The 15,655-nt window shown below is 47.2% G+C and overlaps 1 protein-coding gene across 5 annotated transcripts; it reads left to right on the top strand.

Moving 5' to 3' along the window:
* Positions 1–1,375: 1,375 nt before the first annotated feature.
* On the top strand, positions 1,376–15,075 carry C17H16orf46 (chromosome 17 C16orf46 homolog). Of its 5 annotated transcripts, none has more exons than XM_047709984.1 (5): positions 1,376–1,694; positions 5,333–5,419; positions 6,775–6,844; positions 8,346–8,593; positions 12,640–15,075. In XM_047709984.1, the coding sequence occupies exons 4-5, from the start codon at positions 8,384–8,386 to the stop codon at positions 13,636–13,638; spliced, it is 1,209 nt and encodes a 402-aa protein (XP_047565940.1). In that variant the 5' UTR covers positions 1,376–1,694; positions 5,333–5,419; positions 6,775–6,844; positions 8,346–8,383; the 3' UTR covers positions 13,639–15,075. The 5 variants fall into 5 exon arrangements, with proteins under 5 accessions (XP_047565940.1, XP_047565941.1, XP_047565944.1 ...); XM_047709985.1 differs by lacking the exon at positions 1,376–1,694 and adding an exon at positions 1,786–1,880; XM_047709987.1 differs by lacking the exon at positions 1,376–1,694 and adding an exon at positions 3,120–3,355.
* Positions 15,076–15,655: the final 580 nt, after the last annotated feature.

A 15,655-nucleotide genomic window follows, 5' to 3' on the forward strand; every position in this document is an offset into this window, starting at 1 on the left:
CATATCCAGAAAAGTACTTTGTTCTAACATCCCAGAGTGTTAAGAGTAGTTTTTCTGTAGACTTTCCAGGGTAATTACCGGGGGTGAGGGGGAGGGCTTGTTAAAAAAAAAAAAAAAAAAAAAAAAAAAAAGGTAATACATAGCTATCTTTCCAAATGCCTCTTTTTTTTTTTTTTTAAAGATTTTATTTATTTATTTGACAGAGAGAGATCACAAGTAGACGGAGAGGAAGGCAGAGAGAGAGAGAGAGAGAGAGAGAGAGAGGGAAGCAGGCTTCTTGCTGAGCAGAGAGCCCGATGCGGGACTCGATCCCAGGACCCTGAGGTCATGACCTGAGCCGAAGGCAGCGGCTTAACCCACTGAGCCACCCAGGCGCCCCCCAAATGCCTCTTAATCATAGTGCTATAAAAAGACATTCAAATGCTTTTATACAGGTGCGCCTGGGTGGCTCAATGGGTTAAAGCCTCTGCCTTCAGCTCAGGTCATGATCTCAGGGTCCTGGGATCGAGCCCCGCATCCGGCTCTCTTCTCAGCGGGGAGCCTGCTTCTCCCTCTCTCTCTGCCTGCCTCTCTGCCTACTTGTGATCTCTGTCAAATAAATATATAAAATCTTTAAAAAAATGCTTTTATACAACAGAAATACTCAGACTGAGGGGAAAACAACAATTGGAAAGCAGATCGGCTTTGGAATCAGACGTGAGTTGGGTCCAGGCTCCACCACTGAGTAACTGGCTTGGGCAATGGGTTCCCACCCCCGGCTGCACTTCCGAGGCCTTCCAAAGTGTGAGGACAAGAGGAGGGGAGGAGTGGGGAGCTTTGCATTGTCTTCGACCACTTCGTCCTCTGGCTTAAGGGCCTGAGGCTACTTCCCTTCAGGGCAGTACCGCAACAGGACAAGTTCAAGGAGCGCGCCGTGGTGCCATCGGCGGATTCAAACTACTGCCCCCTCGAACAAGCCGGGAGTGGGTTCCACTAGGAGGTTTCGGCCCACAGTCCCTCTCCAGAGAGGGGCGGTTTGGGAGCAGCTGGCAAAGCTGGAGACCTCTGTGGCTGCCAGGCATCTAGATGGTGGAGGCCACGGCCGCTGCCGAGCACCCTACAACGCGCGGGGCAGCCCCCCCTCCCCCCGCCCCAAGCACCCTCCGTCTCCACGGCAACAGCGCGGGGCGTGGCGCCCCGGGTCTCCGAGGGGAAACCGGTCCGAGGGCCCTCTCTAGCTCCACGGTCCGCGGGGCATCCGGCCGCGGCGTCTGCCTCGCAGCTGGGTCTTACACTTACCTCAAACGCGTCTTCAGGCGCCCAAGGGAGGCGGCGATTCGTCAGGCGCCGCGGGCAGGTGCGCAGCTGCGCAAAGCCTGCCGGGAGCACGTGCCCACAGCCGTCAGCCAGCGTCGCCTCCCGCGCTCGGGCTTTGTTACGCCAGGCGGGCTCTGCATCACTTCTGCGACAACCCCCCGCCGGCCCCGCCCCCAGCGCGTCCGTCACCCAGGGCAACTGTCGCGCTCGCCTCCCCGCGGAGACTTAGCTGTCCCGGGGCCTTGCATCCCGTGGGGCCCACAGAAGGGTGTGAGCGGCCGCGGCCGCTTCCCCGCCTCCGGGGCGAGGCCCCAGACCACTCCACAGGCGGCAGAGCGACAGGCCCCGCCGGGGCGGAAAGGAAGCTGCCCTGCGAGGCGGGAAGGCGTAAGCTAGAGGTAGTGTGGGCGGGGGCTGGAATAAGAGTGGGCGGGCACCGGGGAGGAGCGGCGAGGAATGGGTGTGGCAGTGGGAGGGGCTGTTGAAAGGGCGGAGCCCTGTGAGGGAGGAGCCAAGGGAGGAAGGGGAAGGTCTCGTGGGCAAGGGGTTACGTTTTGCGGGAGAGGACAGCTCTTAAAAGAAGGGTAGGCATCTTTTGTGGCACGGCAGGAGCTGCTGGATGAGCTCGAGGAGGAAGGATCTTGAAAGAAGGGAAGGCGCCTCGGGGAAGGGGAGGGGCTACTTTGAGAAAGGGAAGAGCCAGGTGTGAAGCGCCTGGGCTTTAGGAGCAACAGGTGGATTGTGTGTGTTTGATGACTTGTGCTTTCATGTAGACTTGTAAGCTGTGTGACAGCTGAGAAGACAGGCATTGCTTTACTATTTTATTGCCAGAGCTAGGCATCTGATAGGCACTTAGCGAGAGAACGGGTGTGAGTGGAAAGAGCGGAAGGGTTGGAGACTGGGACTGCAGTAAAAACCAAAACGGCTGATCTGGAGGGATAGTTGTATGAATCACGTCCTTAGGATTCCTTCTATGGGTCATCAAAGCTGCTGTGCTCTGTGGGCACGTAAGAAGCATAAGGCGCAAGATAATTAACATGGAGAGATAAGATTTATACTCCTGAAAATGTGAACAAACTGTGCAAATTGAGTGGTGCGTGTGCTTAACTTTGAGGCAAAGATTCAACTCCCTGCCAAGCTGTGTTCCAAAACTGTAAATTAGATTGAAGTCTTCATATCATTTTCCTTTAGAAACTATATTACCAGTGATCAGCAGGCCCAAGACACTCTTCAAGACCTATTTAACTTCATATGCCTGAAACTTAGCTCTGTATTTTTTTTTTAAAGATTTTATTTATTTATTTGACAGAGAGAAATCACAAGTAGGCAGAGAGGCAGGCAGAGAGAGAGGAGGAAGCAGGCTCCCTGCTGAGCAGAGAGCCCGATGTGGGGCTCAAACCCAGGACCTGGGATCATGACCTGAGCCGAAGGCAGCGGCTTAACCCACTGAGCCACCCAGGCGCCCCAAAGCTTAGCTCTGTATTAAGAAACTTCGCTTCCACCATAGCTAACGGTGTTTCTGTTCATTGATTTTCTCACCCAACACATGTGATTAAGGATCCACAGGACCGTCCATTCGGTATTCTAGTTGAGACTATGAGAAGCGTATCTTTCCCAGGCTGAAATTCGGACATGGATTCACGATTCCTTTAAACCTGAAACTTCCAGAAAGAAGTGGGGAGGGTGTAGGGCGTGGTGTAAAGCCAAGGAGATGGCAAGGAGTTTTAAGGGATCATAGCTTGCTTTTGACTTAAATGTCCTGGGCTTTTCACCTCTCCTGGCCCATCAACACCCTCCCCCTTAATTACCTGAGAATGTGTCAACCCAGTGTGGGAATCTAGATTAAGGCATTTGGAATCTGACTTTTTGTATAAGCAATGGCAAATAGGTAGCATGTGTGTTACCACTCTTTATTCTCTAGCAGACATCATTAATCAACCACAGAACTCTTTCCTGCAGTGGCCGAGTCTTAACATCCTTCTCAACGCAATGCTGTAGTTGTGTTGGGACTGTGTGGAACCAACAATTTGGAACCTCTTCTTCAAGCCTCAGATAGAGAGTAAATAGTTTAAAAATTAATAGACATCAACATAAATGTGAATTTCTAAACTCTTGGTAGTCCTTTTTTTTTTTTTTAAAGATTTTATTTATTTATTTGTCAGAGAGAGAGGGAGAGAGAGCAAGCACAGGCAGACAGAATGGCAGGCAGAGGCAGAGGGAGAAACAGGCTCCCTGATGAGCAAGGAGCCCGATGCGGGACTCGATCCCAGGACGCCGGGATCATGACCCAAGCCGAAGGCAGCCGCTCAACCAACTGAGCCACCCAGGCGTCCCTTGGTAGTCCTTTAAAAAAAAAAAAAAAAAAAAAAAGTTTACCTAAATCAATGGATCACGAATCGTATAGATGAGATTTATATGCACAGGCCAGATAATTCTATACTGAGGTGAATTTGTAGCCAGTTGGTAATTAGTAAACGCCGCAGTACAAGGGATAAACACATGGCATTATCCTTTACCCTCTCCTTGCCAATATTTTATCAGGGACTTAGAGGAAGTTACAGGAGGTATGCCTATCAAATTGCAAGTCTTAAAGTGGGAAGGAATGACCAAGCTGTGGGGTGTCACAGTCAGACTGACAAGTATCTAAGCAGGTTGGAATGATGTCCAAAACCAACAAGAGGAAATTTTGGAAAGATCCAATCCATCCAGAGGTCTATATCTACTGAAAAAAAAGGGGGGGGGGGATAAATTTGTTGCTATTTTTAAAAGATTTTATTTATTTATTTGACAGAGATAGCGAGAGAGGGAACACAAGCAGGGGGAGTGGGAGAGGGAGAAACAGGCTTCCCGCTGAGGAGGGAGCCCAGTGTGGAGCTTGATTCCAGGACTCTGGGATCATGACCTGAACTGAAGGCAGATGTTTAACCATCTGAGCCACCCAGGTGCCCCAAAAAGAAAAAAAATTTTTTTGAAGAAAATTAACAGCATGGATATGGAGTGAAAAAGGCAAAGATTATTAATAATTCATGTGGGAAAAAAATGTAGAAGTTATAGATGACCTCCAGATCAGTGTTAATCAGGATTGGGATATTGTTTTTTTTTAAATGTAGTAATCTGGGGCGCCTGGGTGGCTCAGTGGGTTAAAACCTCTTCCTTCGGCTCAGGTTATAATCCCAGGGTCCTGGGATTGAGCCCCACATAGGGCTCTCTGCTCAGCAGGGGGCCTGCTTCCTCCTCTCTTTCTGCCTGCTTCTCTGCCTACTTGTGATCTCTGCCTTCAAATAAATAAATAAAATCTTCAAAAAAAATGTAGCAATCTTTGTTCAATTAATAGGTGTAGATTTCAGATCAAAGGGAGTCAGATTTCAAAATAGGCATTTCTAGCCAGACCGCATTTGAAATATTACCCTCATTTCCAGGTACTGTATTTTAATTATCTTTATAATTATACATTATCAGTAATTATACATTCTTAAGATGAGGGAATTTGAGATTCTCTTCTGAAGAAATAATAGCTGTCTTCAGTTATTTTCAGGATTATCATGTCACTTTTGGGGGGAACACCAGGAACTGAGGAGCATGAGTTTCGGGGTTGCACGTGTCATTCTAATCTTTAGAGCTATTGGTGGAATGAAACAACATGCTTGTAAAGTAATAAGCTCTCAGTTATATGATTGTAAAGCTCCACAGAAGTCGAGAAGTGGTATAGGATGACCTATTGATTGACTCCAAATCTGTAAACTAGGCATAATTTTACTATCAGAAAATATGACTATTACATCCCTACAGATTTCTGCCTTTCAACAGAAAAGTAAGAATGCATACAATTTGTAAGAAATCATACATCCACTCTGTTAGTTGATCTTTGATTGCTTCGTGTATACTTCTGTTTGTCGCCTCTTACATGAGCCGGAAGATAAGAACGGGCAATACAGCTTGAAGGCATGGTTATTGGAGAAAAATTTAAAATTAAGACTGATCTTTCCACTAACTGAATTCTTTTCTTTTCTTTTCTTTTCTTTTCTTTTCTGATTAGGAAAAGACCGCCAACATTCTATTTTAGTAGTGGAACATCTTAATCCAGTTTGAACACCAGTGTTACTGAGGAGCACCTAGCTATCTGGTATGCAGTAATCTGGCCATTTGACTAAGAATAGTCTGTTTACTGACTTCCCAGATGATTTTTAGTGTTTGGTCATAAGGCATCAATACTGTTCCCTTAATGAATAATCCTTAAATGAATAAAGTACTTATAAAATGCAGTATTTATAACAAATATGTGAAGTGCTTATAACAATGCCTGGCGCTCTCACTTTTATTATTTAATACTATTATTACCTGGGTTTCTTTTGGCATTTTGAAGTATAATGTGACTGGAACTTCTTCTGGTACCCTCACAGGGTCCAACTTCTTTCTATTGACTCCAAAACAGGGGCTTCCCCACTACCACATCTTTGGCCTCTGCCGTTTGTCTGTCTTGATACAGAGATTATATTGTCTTCCTCTCACATTTCACATATTCTCACGACATGTGAGAAATAATTGAAGTTGCTGGAGAGGGTTAACCTGACAGTCATGAGTACGTGGAAACTTTTCATCCTTTTCATAGGGCTGGCTGGGAGCTGAGGCAACAGGCCATCTTCAGATCAATGACTCTTCAACCCTTTGCAGTGACAGACAGCTCTGTACCTCTGATGCAAGCCCTTTTCCTGAGAAAAACGCTTGAGCATTTTTCAAAGTGTCCTAGATCTCCTCAAGTCCGTCCATGGATGGGAACGCTTCCCATCATAGAGCCTTGCTCTCGAGGGCAAAGTGAGGACATGAGGGTATATTGAGGGGGCAGGGAAACCTGTATTGGGGTCAGTATAAGGGAGATCTTCCTAATAGCGCTGCTGGATTATACAGCCACGTAGGGCGGTTTCGAAAGTCGTGATGGCCAGACTTGGCCCGGACCAGTAAGAATCAGAATCTCTGTGGATAGGGTGTGTGGCGTCATTCTTAGGTGCAGCCAAGTTTGAGACCCAGTAAATTAGAGCCACTAGAACAGGCTAAGTAGTGAGCACCCTGCCAGCAGAGACGCTTCAAGCACAGAACTTTTTTCTTATTGACTTGAACATTCTAGCTATACTTAATCCCTCCTAAATATTATCTGTTTCTTTGCTACATTAACCTCAAGTGCACATTTATTTTCTTATTTAAATAAATGGCTTTGCTTTTGATTCTCTACTTTTTTTTTTTCCTTTTTAACTGTATGCTTGTTAAGGCTTTGGGCTTTTGTGGTACAAGCGTATGGGTCATCCAGAAGAGAATGCGACTGAGTTAGGAGCTTCTTGGGCCTGAGTAGTGACTGAAGTGAAATTTCACAAGATGAAAGGATCAGGCTGGTTTGCAGTCTGGTCCTTAATCATGCTATTCTTGGTAAACAGAATAGCACTTCTGGGGGTTTAGCCACTTCTGATATCATTTTTTTCCTTTTAGATTTCTTCCATTTCCTCTGATCTCATATTGGAAAAGATTAGGATGTCCAAAGATATTTGACCTTCCATAGGTAAATGGAACTTTATTTGCTTCAAAGTGCTACTTTAAGCCTATGTGAAAAAGCCAAAATGGTAATTAAACAGATAATGTTTTAAGAAGTTACTGATCTCTACCTCAACAGAAAACTTAATAAGTCGGTTTCTGGCAGGGCTCACTAGGGTGAGAGAAAGCCAAGTGTGTGGTCCCCGGTGGCCTCTGTGTCATTATAGGCAAGGAATCCTCCAGAAGACCCTGGCTGCCCATCAGCATGCAGCCGGACCACTGGAGGTCACTGCCTGGGCCCTGGGGTTCATCTCTGCGGCTTGTGGGGTGCTCAGGAGGAGCCTCTGTCTGTAGGAAGGTACTATAATCATGCCCATCTTAGAGATGAGCAAACAGACCTGGAAAAGTAACTTGCCCAAGGTTGTATCGTAGAGCTACTGATAGGATTGGAACACTGGCTTTTGGGCATCCAAGTCTGTGCTCCTGATCAGGATGATAACTTTCCATGGATGGTTGTCGTTTAAGCATCTGACTCTATTTCAGCTCAGCTCTTGATCTCAGGGTTGTGAGTTCAAGCCCTGCGTCAGGCTCCATGCTGGGTGTGGAGCCTACTAAAATCAAAAACAAAAATAAAAAGGATGACAACTTTCCTAACTCTTTGACTGATTATAAATGCCAAGCTGCATTTTTCAACCTGGACAAACATCAGTGAAGGATAGACAGTATCGCGCTCATCATCATTCCTGCTGAGACCATTACCACCATGAACAGTACCAGTGTGCTGGGGCTGCCTTGACATAGGACCACAGACCATAGATCATAGGGTGGCTTAACCAGCAGAAATGGATTGTTTCACAGTTCTGGAAGCTGGAAGTCTGAAATCAAGGTGTCAGCAGGCTTGGTTTCTTCCAAGGGCTGTGAGGGAAGGATCTGCTCTAGGCCCCTCTCTGTAGCTTACAGTCTTCTCCCTGAGCCTCTTCACATGGCCTCCCTCTCTGCGTGTCTGTGTCCAGATCTCCATTTTCATAAGGACCCAGTCATCCAGACTAGATTGGGATGAGCACACTGACCCAGCCTAGACCACGTACTCCCCAGCCTCGACCAGTGTCCAGAGTTGCCAGGAAGGGAAAGAAGAGAAAGTGGCCAGGTCACACATGCCCACCACAGTTCCCATGGTGTTTGCACAGAAGCATCTGGACTTTTTTTGGAATGGAGGACAGGGGTGCTTAAACCTATATTCCTTGCCTCGCTCTACCCCATCACGAGGGATAAAGCCTCCGCTAACATCTTCCTATCCTCTTTTGTTCAATCCCAACTTTGGTCTTTAATTAAATCCATTAGTCTTTCCAAATAGCTGTATCTTTTATAGTATCAATATCCGGCAATGGCCGGTTTTGTAACATTTCTTACAGTCTATTCTGGAATGTGTCTTGTTATTTTGCATGAGTTATAGATTCGGGTTTTTTTTTTTTCCAGTTTTTAGGAAATGCATATTACAAACTAAGTTCAGCCTGCATTTCATGCTACAGGAAGAAGATGTTAAAAACCTTCAGCCCCCATCACAGTAATGGATCTCTGTCAGAAAAATGAGACGGAATTAGAAAATAGTGAAAATAACGAAATTCACAGCCCAGAAGAAACAGAAGTAACCTATACTTGCCCGGATGAAAGAGGTGAAAAGAATCATGTTTGTTGTCTTCTCAGTATCAGTGACATTACGCTTGAACAAGATGAAAAAGCTATCGAATTTGTCATCGGAACTGGGTGGGAAGAAGCTGTGAGTATCTCCTTGACCGAGGTGCCTCAGGCATCTGTGTTTCGATGCCAGCCTTTCCTTTTACTTTTGCCAAAACTAGTTACTACCAACAAACGTATAAGCAATGAAACATAGAAACCCTAGGAATAGAGGTAAAATACACAGAATGGTCATAGCAGTACCTTTGATTGGGTATTTGTGGCCAGTTAGTGTTGGCAAGTGCAAGACTAAATGCTTCCCGTACACCAATTCATTCAGCCTCTCAACAGCCCTCGGAGGCACGTGTTACGAACAGCCGCGATGTCACACAACTGCGGGTGAGGGAAAGGGGTGCTACTGGCATCTACTGGACAGAGGCCGAGGGTGCTGCTCCACATCCCACAGTGCCCAGGATGCCAGGACACCACAAGGAACGAACCAGCTCTGTCTTAGTTCGGGGTTTCTCTAACAATACCATAGACTGGGGACATACGCAACAGACATTTATTTCTCACAGTCCAGAAGGCGGACATCTGAGATCGGGGTGCCAGCATGGTTGAGTCCTGGTGAGGGATCCTCTTCCTGTTTTGTGCTCACATGGCCCTCCTTGGTGGTGCAAGTAGACCCTTTATCTCCGCCTCCTCTTATAAGGGCACTAATCCTATTTTGAGGGCCCCGCCCTCTTGACTTCATTAACCCTAATAACCTCCAAAGGCCCCACCTCCAAATACCATCACTTTGGGGATTCGGGCTTCAAAATAGGAATTTGGGGGGAGACAGTCATGCAATCCACAATGTGCCCTAAATGTCAGTGGTGGTGAGGTTTGAGGAACCCTGATCTAATTGGTGTATTTTACAAATACGGAAACTGAGGCCAAGACGGGGCAGAGCAATTCCCCCAAGTCCACTTGACAGTGGAAGGAGGGGTCTTCTGCAAGCCCCTCTTCTTGTGCTGTCCTGGCACTGCCCCGCCGGCAGCCGGTGTCCCCACAGGCTCATGCCAGCTAAGGCAGGGTTACAGACAGTTCTATTTGAGGATTTAAAACTTCCCAAGTTTAGAAGGTTCGGTTTACTATCAAAAGGAATTACTTTGAAATGTATCTATCCAAGGGCTGTTGGAAAAGAGTTTTCTATTAACTGGAAGAAAGGCCACATGTGCCCCATGCTGAGAATATGTTTGCTGCTCAGTCTGTTGGGGACGATCGTGCCATGCCACCTGCTCCCGCCTGCTGCCTGTTGCTCTTCACTCTCTGCACACCCGTCCTTCCTGGCTTCTCAGGCCACCTTGTCCAAGGTGTCAGGGGCCTGTCCTACCAAAGCCAGCTTCCTGCCCGGGCTTATGGCACTTTGATATTTCCTGAGCTGGTGCCGGGGACCTGTGGGCCAGCATTTAAATGAGGACAGAGAACACTTTGCTGGGAGCAGTTAGTCAGAGTTTCCTATGTTTGCAGAGCCCAGGGGCCTCTCAGGATGGGGTGCCCCAGGAATGTACGTTTTTGACCCAGAGCAACCCAACCAACATTTAGCTTACCTATGACGGCCCAGCTGTGAGAATCAAAAGAGTCAGGGATCATTGACCCCCATCTCTGGACTCAGATCCCCTGCCAGACCGCCAGAACACCCTGAAGACATAGATCCTCTGTAGAGGCTCACCTGGGGTGTTTTTAAATCCACGTGCCCAGGTCCATCTTGGGAGTATGGGCTTAGTAGTCCATGGTGGGGCTCAGGAGTCTGGATTTTTAGGCAACAGCTCAAGGTCAAACAAGTAGAGAACATTGCTGGCTCCTCAGGTCCACCTGTTTAACAGATTAAATAGAACATCTGTAAACATCGTAGAAAGATTAAAGTTCCAGAATTTAGATTTCCCTCAATAAGTATCCATCTGAGTAAAAGCTGGGATGCTACAAAGCAGAGCCAGGAGACACATCCCCCCCTTGTCTGGCCAGAGGAAGATGGTGGGGAGGGTGCAGGAGGGGCGCTCAGGAGCGTGGGACTTGTCTCATTTGAAGCCACCTACCGTAGAGAGGCCGGTTAGCCTGAGGATCTGTCAGTCTATGTGCTGGGACTCTTCTCTGCAAAAGCTGGAAAATCACCTGGGAAGTCAGGGTCAAGAGCAGTGAGGCCTGAAGCAAGCAACATGGTCCTCTCGAAGACCCAGCACCAACTCAGCAGCACACGAAAGGACAGAGTTCCAGAACAGAAGCCGGAAGAGTAGGCTGGGAGAGGTGTCCTTAGGCGTCTCAAGAGTGCAGCACAGGGCAGCGACCTTACAGCCCCCAAATATAATTGCCATCTAAGAATTAGGACTTAACTATGCAAAAGAAAATAGGCGGGTTTTTTATTTGTTTGTTTGTTTTTGGTTGTCATATATTTGAGGTATCCCTGTGGCTTTGATAAGGGCCAGGACTTTGGAATAAGAAAGATCAGTTTCAGATTCACCACTTACGACAGCTAACCTCGGGGAGGGCTCCTGTCCCCTAGCGCCCAACTTCCTCATCTGTAAATTCTGGCCAGAGGGGTGTACGAGGAGGACAGGAATGCCCGATTCCGTGTCAGGCACTTACTAGCCTTTTTGAAAAAGCAATGCTTCCCATTTCGGAGTTTGGGGGGCTGAGCACGTGCAGCAAGAGGGTGCAGAGGTCCAGAGTGAGTGATGGTGGAGGGACGTTTTCATGCAAGATGACTGGAGAGGCTGGCCCCGTGGTTGGGCCCAGGAGACATTGTGCTCCTCACAGGCTCTCACTGTCCCCTGCATGGGAATGCACAGACCTTCTGAATGTGCCAGAACTTACCATTGGCTATAGTAACGTTTTGAAGGGCAGTTTCCAACTCTGTATCCTGGACATCAGAATACCTAAATTACAGTGCTGTGGCGTGGGTTAAATGAACGAATGCCAATACCAGTGGATCCTTAGCGTGGTGCCTGAAACATGGTAGAAGCATGGGAAATATGGTTTTTTGTTTGTTTTTTGTTTTGTTTTGTTTTTTTACATATAAGGTTGCCAGATTTAGCAAACAAAGACACAGGATGCCTGGTTAAATTTGAATTTCGGTAAACAGTACCTAATATGTTTACTATTAAATAGCCTCAAATGTGATCCTGATTTTTACCTGTCAACTCTGTTTAACTGTGACATTTGTGGCAAGCTCAGCCAGGGGACTCTAGGTGTGGATGGATTGGGGGGCAGGTTACACAGGGGTGCTGGGGGGTACCCTGGCTGCAGGACCTGCCTCTGCTCCTTGTCTCTCCCCCCAACCCCTCCACACAGCAGTCTCCTAAGGTGTGGTAACAGAGCCCAGCGGTCTGAGAGAGCTTGGTAGGGAGATAAGTACAAACAGCTCTGATTTTATTTGAAGAGTCCTGACTTTTTTTTTATTTTTTATTTATTTTTTTTTAAAGATTTTTTTATTCATTTATTTGACAGAGAGAGATCACAAGCAGGCAGAGAGGCAGGCAGAGAGAGAGGAGGAAGCAGGCTCCCCGCTGAGCAGAGAGCCTGATGCGGGGCTCGATCCCAGGATCCTGGGATCATGACCTGAGCCGAAGGCAGAGGCTTTAATCCATTGGGTCACCCAGGCACCCCTCCTGACTTTATTTTATTTTATTTTTTTAAAGATTTTATTTACTTGACAGAGAGAGATCACAAGTAGACAGAGAGGCAGGCAGAGCGAGAGGGAAGCAGGGTCCCTGCTGAGCAGAGAGCCCGATGCAGGACTCGATCCCAGGACCCTGAGATCATGACCTGAGCCGAAGGCAGCAGCTTAACCCACTGAGCCACCCAGGCGCCCTCCTGACTTTATTTTAATGTGCAACTGAAAACATATAGAGTCAACACATCGAGATGGCCATTTATAGATATTTTTGCTTAGTATTTTAGTATTAAATCCAATTGCTAGTATTTTAGATGAACAGATACTGTTAAAATGCTATTACTATGAGGCTAAAATAGTATTAAAATAAAAAAAAATGAGTCAATTTTAAGAGAAATACCAGTTCAGTTAGAATGGCCAAAATGGGGCTATGGCCACAGCTGGACAGCTTGAGTTTGAGCATCTCTGCCGGGAGTAATGTGCTGCTTTATTTGCAGGTCCAAGGCTGGGGAAGGACTTCTCCAACTGCCTGCATCTGGCCCAGGAAGAAGCTTAAAAAGGCGAGGGTGGGAGAAGGTGCCAGTAGCTGCTTACTCTGTGGCAGTCTCTCCCAAGGGAGTGCTGAGGCCAGGCCTCAGGCGGAGGCGGAGAAGTTGGGGTCAGGGGCTCCTGCTGAGGTGGGTCTGGAGAAGGATCAAGGCAGCCCCTCCCAGACTCGAGGAACCTCTCTGGGCTCCGCTGCCGCCACCACCACCTCCAGGGAGGTTAGCAAGATCTGCTTTCCCCACTGCGGTCAGGGAGAGAAAAAGAGTCTGCAAATAAAGGAGTTTATGTGGTGCAAGGAAGACTGGGCCACCCCTGAGGCTCTTAGGGGCAAGGACCCCAGAAGCCCCAGCAGAGGTCCCTCCATCTCAGACTCCTTGACTTCCAGGGCCCTTTTAGTTCTGCCTCCCCTGAAGGCTTCACTCCCAAATGGCTTGGATGTTCTGGGTAAGAAGAGTAAGAACTTGCAGCCCGAGGAGAAGGTGCTGAGTGTGGAAAAGGATGAGTGTGTGGCTTGTGCATATGGATTGAAAACAGTTGATGGGAAAGGTGAAAAGAGACCCATTGAGCTGGCCAGTCACCCCAAGGTCAATGACACACTGCCTTTTCCTCCCCGGGGGGCCCCGACATCCCTGCTGGCCAATCAGGAGCGGTGCTGCCTGCACTGGTCCCTCCTGCCTGAGAAAAACCTGGTGTGCCCTCCCGACCCCAGCAACGTGCGCTATCTCGCCACTGTGCGGCTCCTGCAGAAACACGGAGTACAGAACTACAAAGCCAAATTCAAAGCCAGGGAGCCAAGACCTCCCGTCAACACCCAAAAGTGCATTCTCACGGAGGCCAAGCAGGAACACAGGCCCCAAACGTTGGAGACCAAAGTGTTCCCGAGAACTCTCTTGCCGTCCCTCACCGTGAGCAGAGTTGTCATTCCTGTCTCCACTCACAGACTGCTCTGAGTTGCCACAATAGAATTCCCTGGGAATAAGCACTGTTTGAATTCATTTATCCTCTCCCTGTCTCTCTCCTGCCCCGTCCCATCCTTTCTTCTTTTCTTCTCTTCTTCCATACTCTTACCACCCACCTACCCTCCCCTTGCCTTTTTTTTTTTTTTTTTTTGCAGTAGAACCAGGGGAAATGGAACTTCATGATATGGGTTTTGATTTATTCCCAAAACCCTCATATTTATGTGCCCTGCTTCCGTTGCTGAGCCATTTACAAAATGCAAACTGTAAAGCCAGTGTCAGCCTCTGCCTGCCTTATCTCTCTACTCCCCCTAGAAGACAAGTGCATGGTGGGGACTCTGAAGGGCCTCCCTCAGTGATGCCCTTGGCAGCCCCATGCCAACTGGCAGGGGCTCGCTCTGCCCCTCCCTGGTGCCTTAAGCTAAGTGTAAGCGCTTATTTTCAACCAAATTGTTTCCTGATCTTTTGAACCAGGCAAATATCTGTCGATTTCTTTTCTCTTGCAGCAAAGATCTGAAACATTGCTTTAATAGAAAACTCCAGCCTGTGTCCAAATAAATATCCTTGTGTCCGAGGTGTCATATGCTGGTATCCACGGATATATCATATCCACTACTTGCTACACATCCCAGGGTTTCATATGCTTATGTGATAGCCTCGTGCTAGTCTCCAGGTCTGCAAAAGTTTTAGCTACAGCTCTATAAGGTCCATCCTGGGAAGCAGGTTAAGAATAATTATTTGAACAGAAAAGTCAGTGTAATTATAACTCTCACCCCACAAGCTTCCTCCAGCCTTACTTTGCATCTAATTTCTGGGAACTTACAACTCCACACAGACACTTGTGGAATAGGGGTGTTATTTTCTCCTTCTGCCCTTCTTCTTCTCTCATTTTACCTATTCATGCCTATTTCCTGAAGTTGTATATAAACATTTGTAAATGAGTTATGTTTTAAGTGCCAAGTAAAAATGCTATGTAGAGAAATGGTCTGAAAAACCATTTTGTAACATGAATAACCATTTAGCCGCTCTGTAATTACATAGTTTGCATTTGCTTAAGTAGGTTGTACTTGAACTCTGGACTTCCTGTCCCCTAAATAATGGGTAGACAGAATATATGACTGTATTTCTAAACGCCTGCTTCCCACAATTGGTCTTTGTAATGCCTTTTCTCTTAGTTTTAGATTTCTTTATTTTGTGATTTATTTACAAAACACCAGAAATGCAGAAATGATTATAGTACAATGGTCATTAAAAGGTGTGTTTTGCCTGCTGAGGTTGGATACCTTTTTATAGTCTAGGAGCAATTTTTAGGCTCTATCCACCTCTTCTTCTCCGAGTGAAGAAACCATCTGGATTCTGCCTACAAGAAACTCTGACTTCAAGGTGCCTGGGAGGCTCAGTGGGTTAAAGCCTCTGCCTTCGGCTCAGGTCATGATCTCAGGGTCCTGGGATCAAGTCCCACATCTGGCTCTCTGCTCAGCAGGGAGCCTGCTTCCCCCCTCTCTCTCTGCCTGCCTCTGCCTACTTGTGATCTCTATCAAATAAATAAATAAAATCTTAAAAAAAAAAAGCAGCTCTGATTTCCCACTGTATCTGGACCATGAGGTGTTGGATCCCGTGCTGTGTGAGGACCCTCCAGCTCTGGCAGCCTGCCCACCTAAGTCAGTGGTTCTTCACACCTCCTCTTATAAATTGCAAGATCATGACTAACAACATGTAAAACAAGCAAGAGTGTCGACTGGGGGAAGCGTGTCGACCAGCATGAGCAAGGGACAGAGCCCATCAACTCAGCCCAGAGGTGCTTACATTTTGAGATCTTGAGGCAGTCTGTAAACGCTAAGTTAAAACAAAATATTTTTGGATTTTTTTAAAGATTTATTTATTTCACAGAGAATGAGAGAGAGAGAGAGAGAGAGAGAGCACAAGTAAGGAGAAGGGAGCCAGAGGGAGAGGGAAGGGGAGAAGCAGACCCTCCACTGAGCAAGGACCCCTATGAGGGACTTAATCCCAG

Source organism: Lutra lutra, chromosome 17, assembly GCF_902655055.1.
Source record: "Lutra lutra chromosome 17, mLutLut1.2, whole genome shotgun sequence".
In the NCBI taxonomy this organism is placed as follows: Eukaryota; Metazoa; Chordata; class Mammalia; order Carnivora; family Mustelidae; genus Lutra; species Lutra lutra.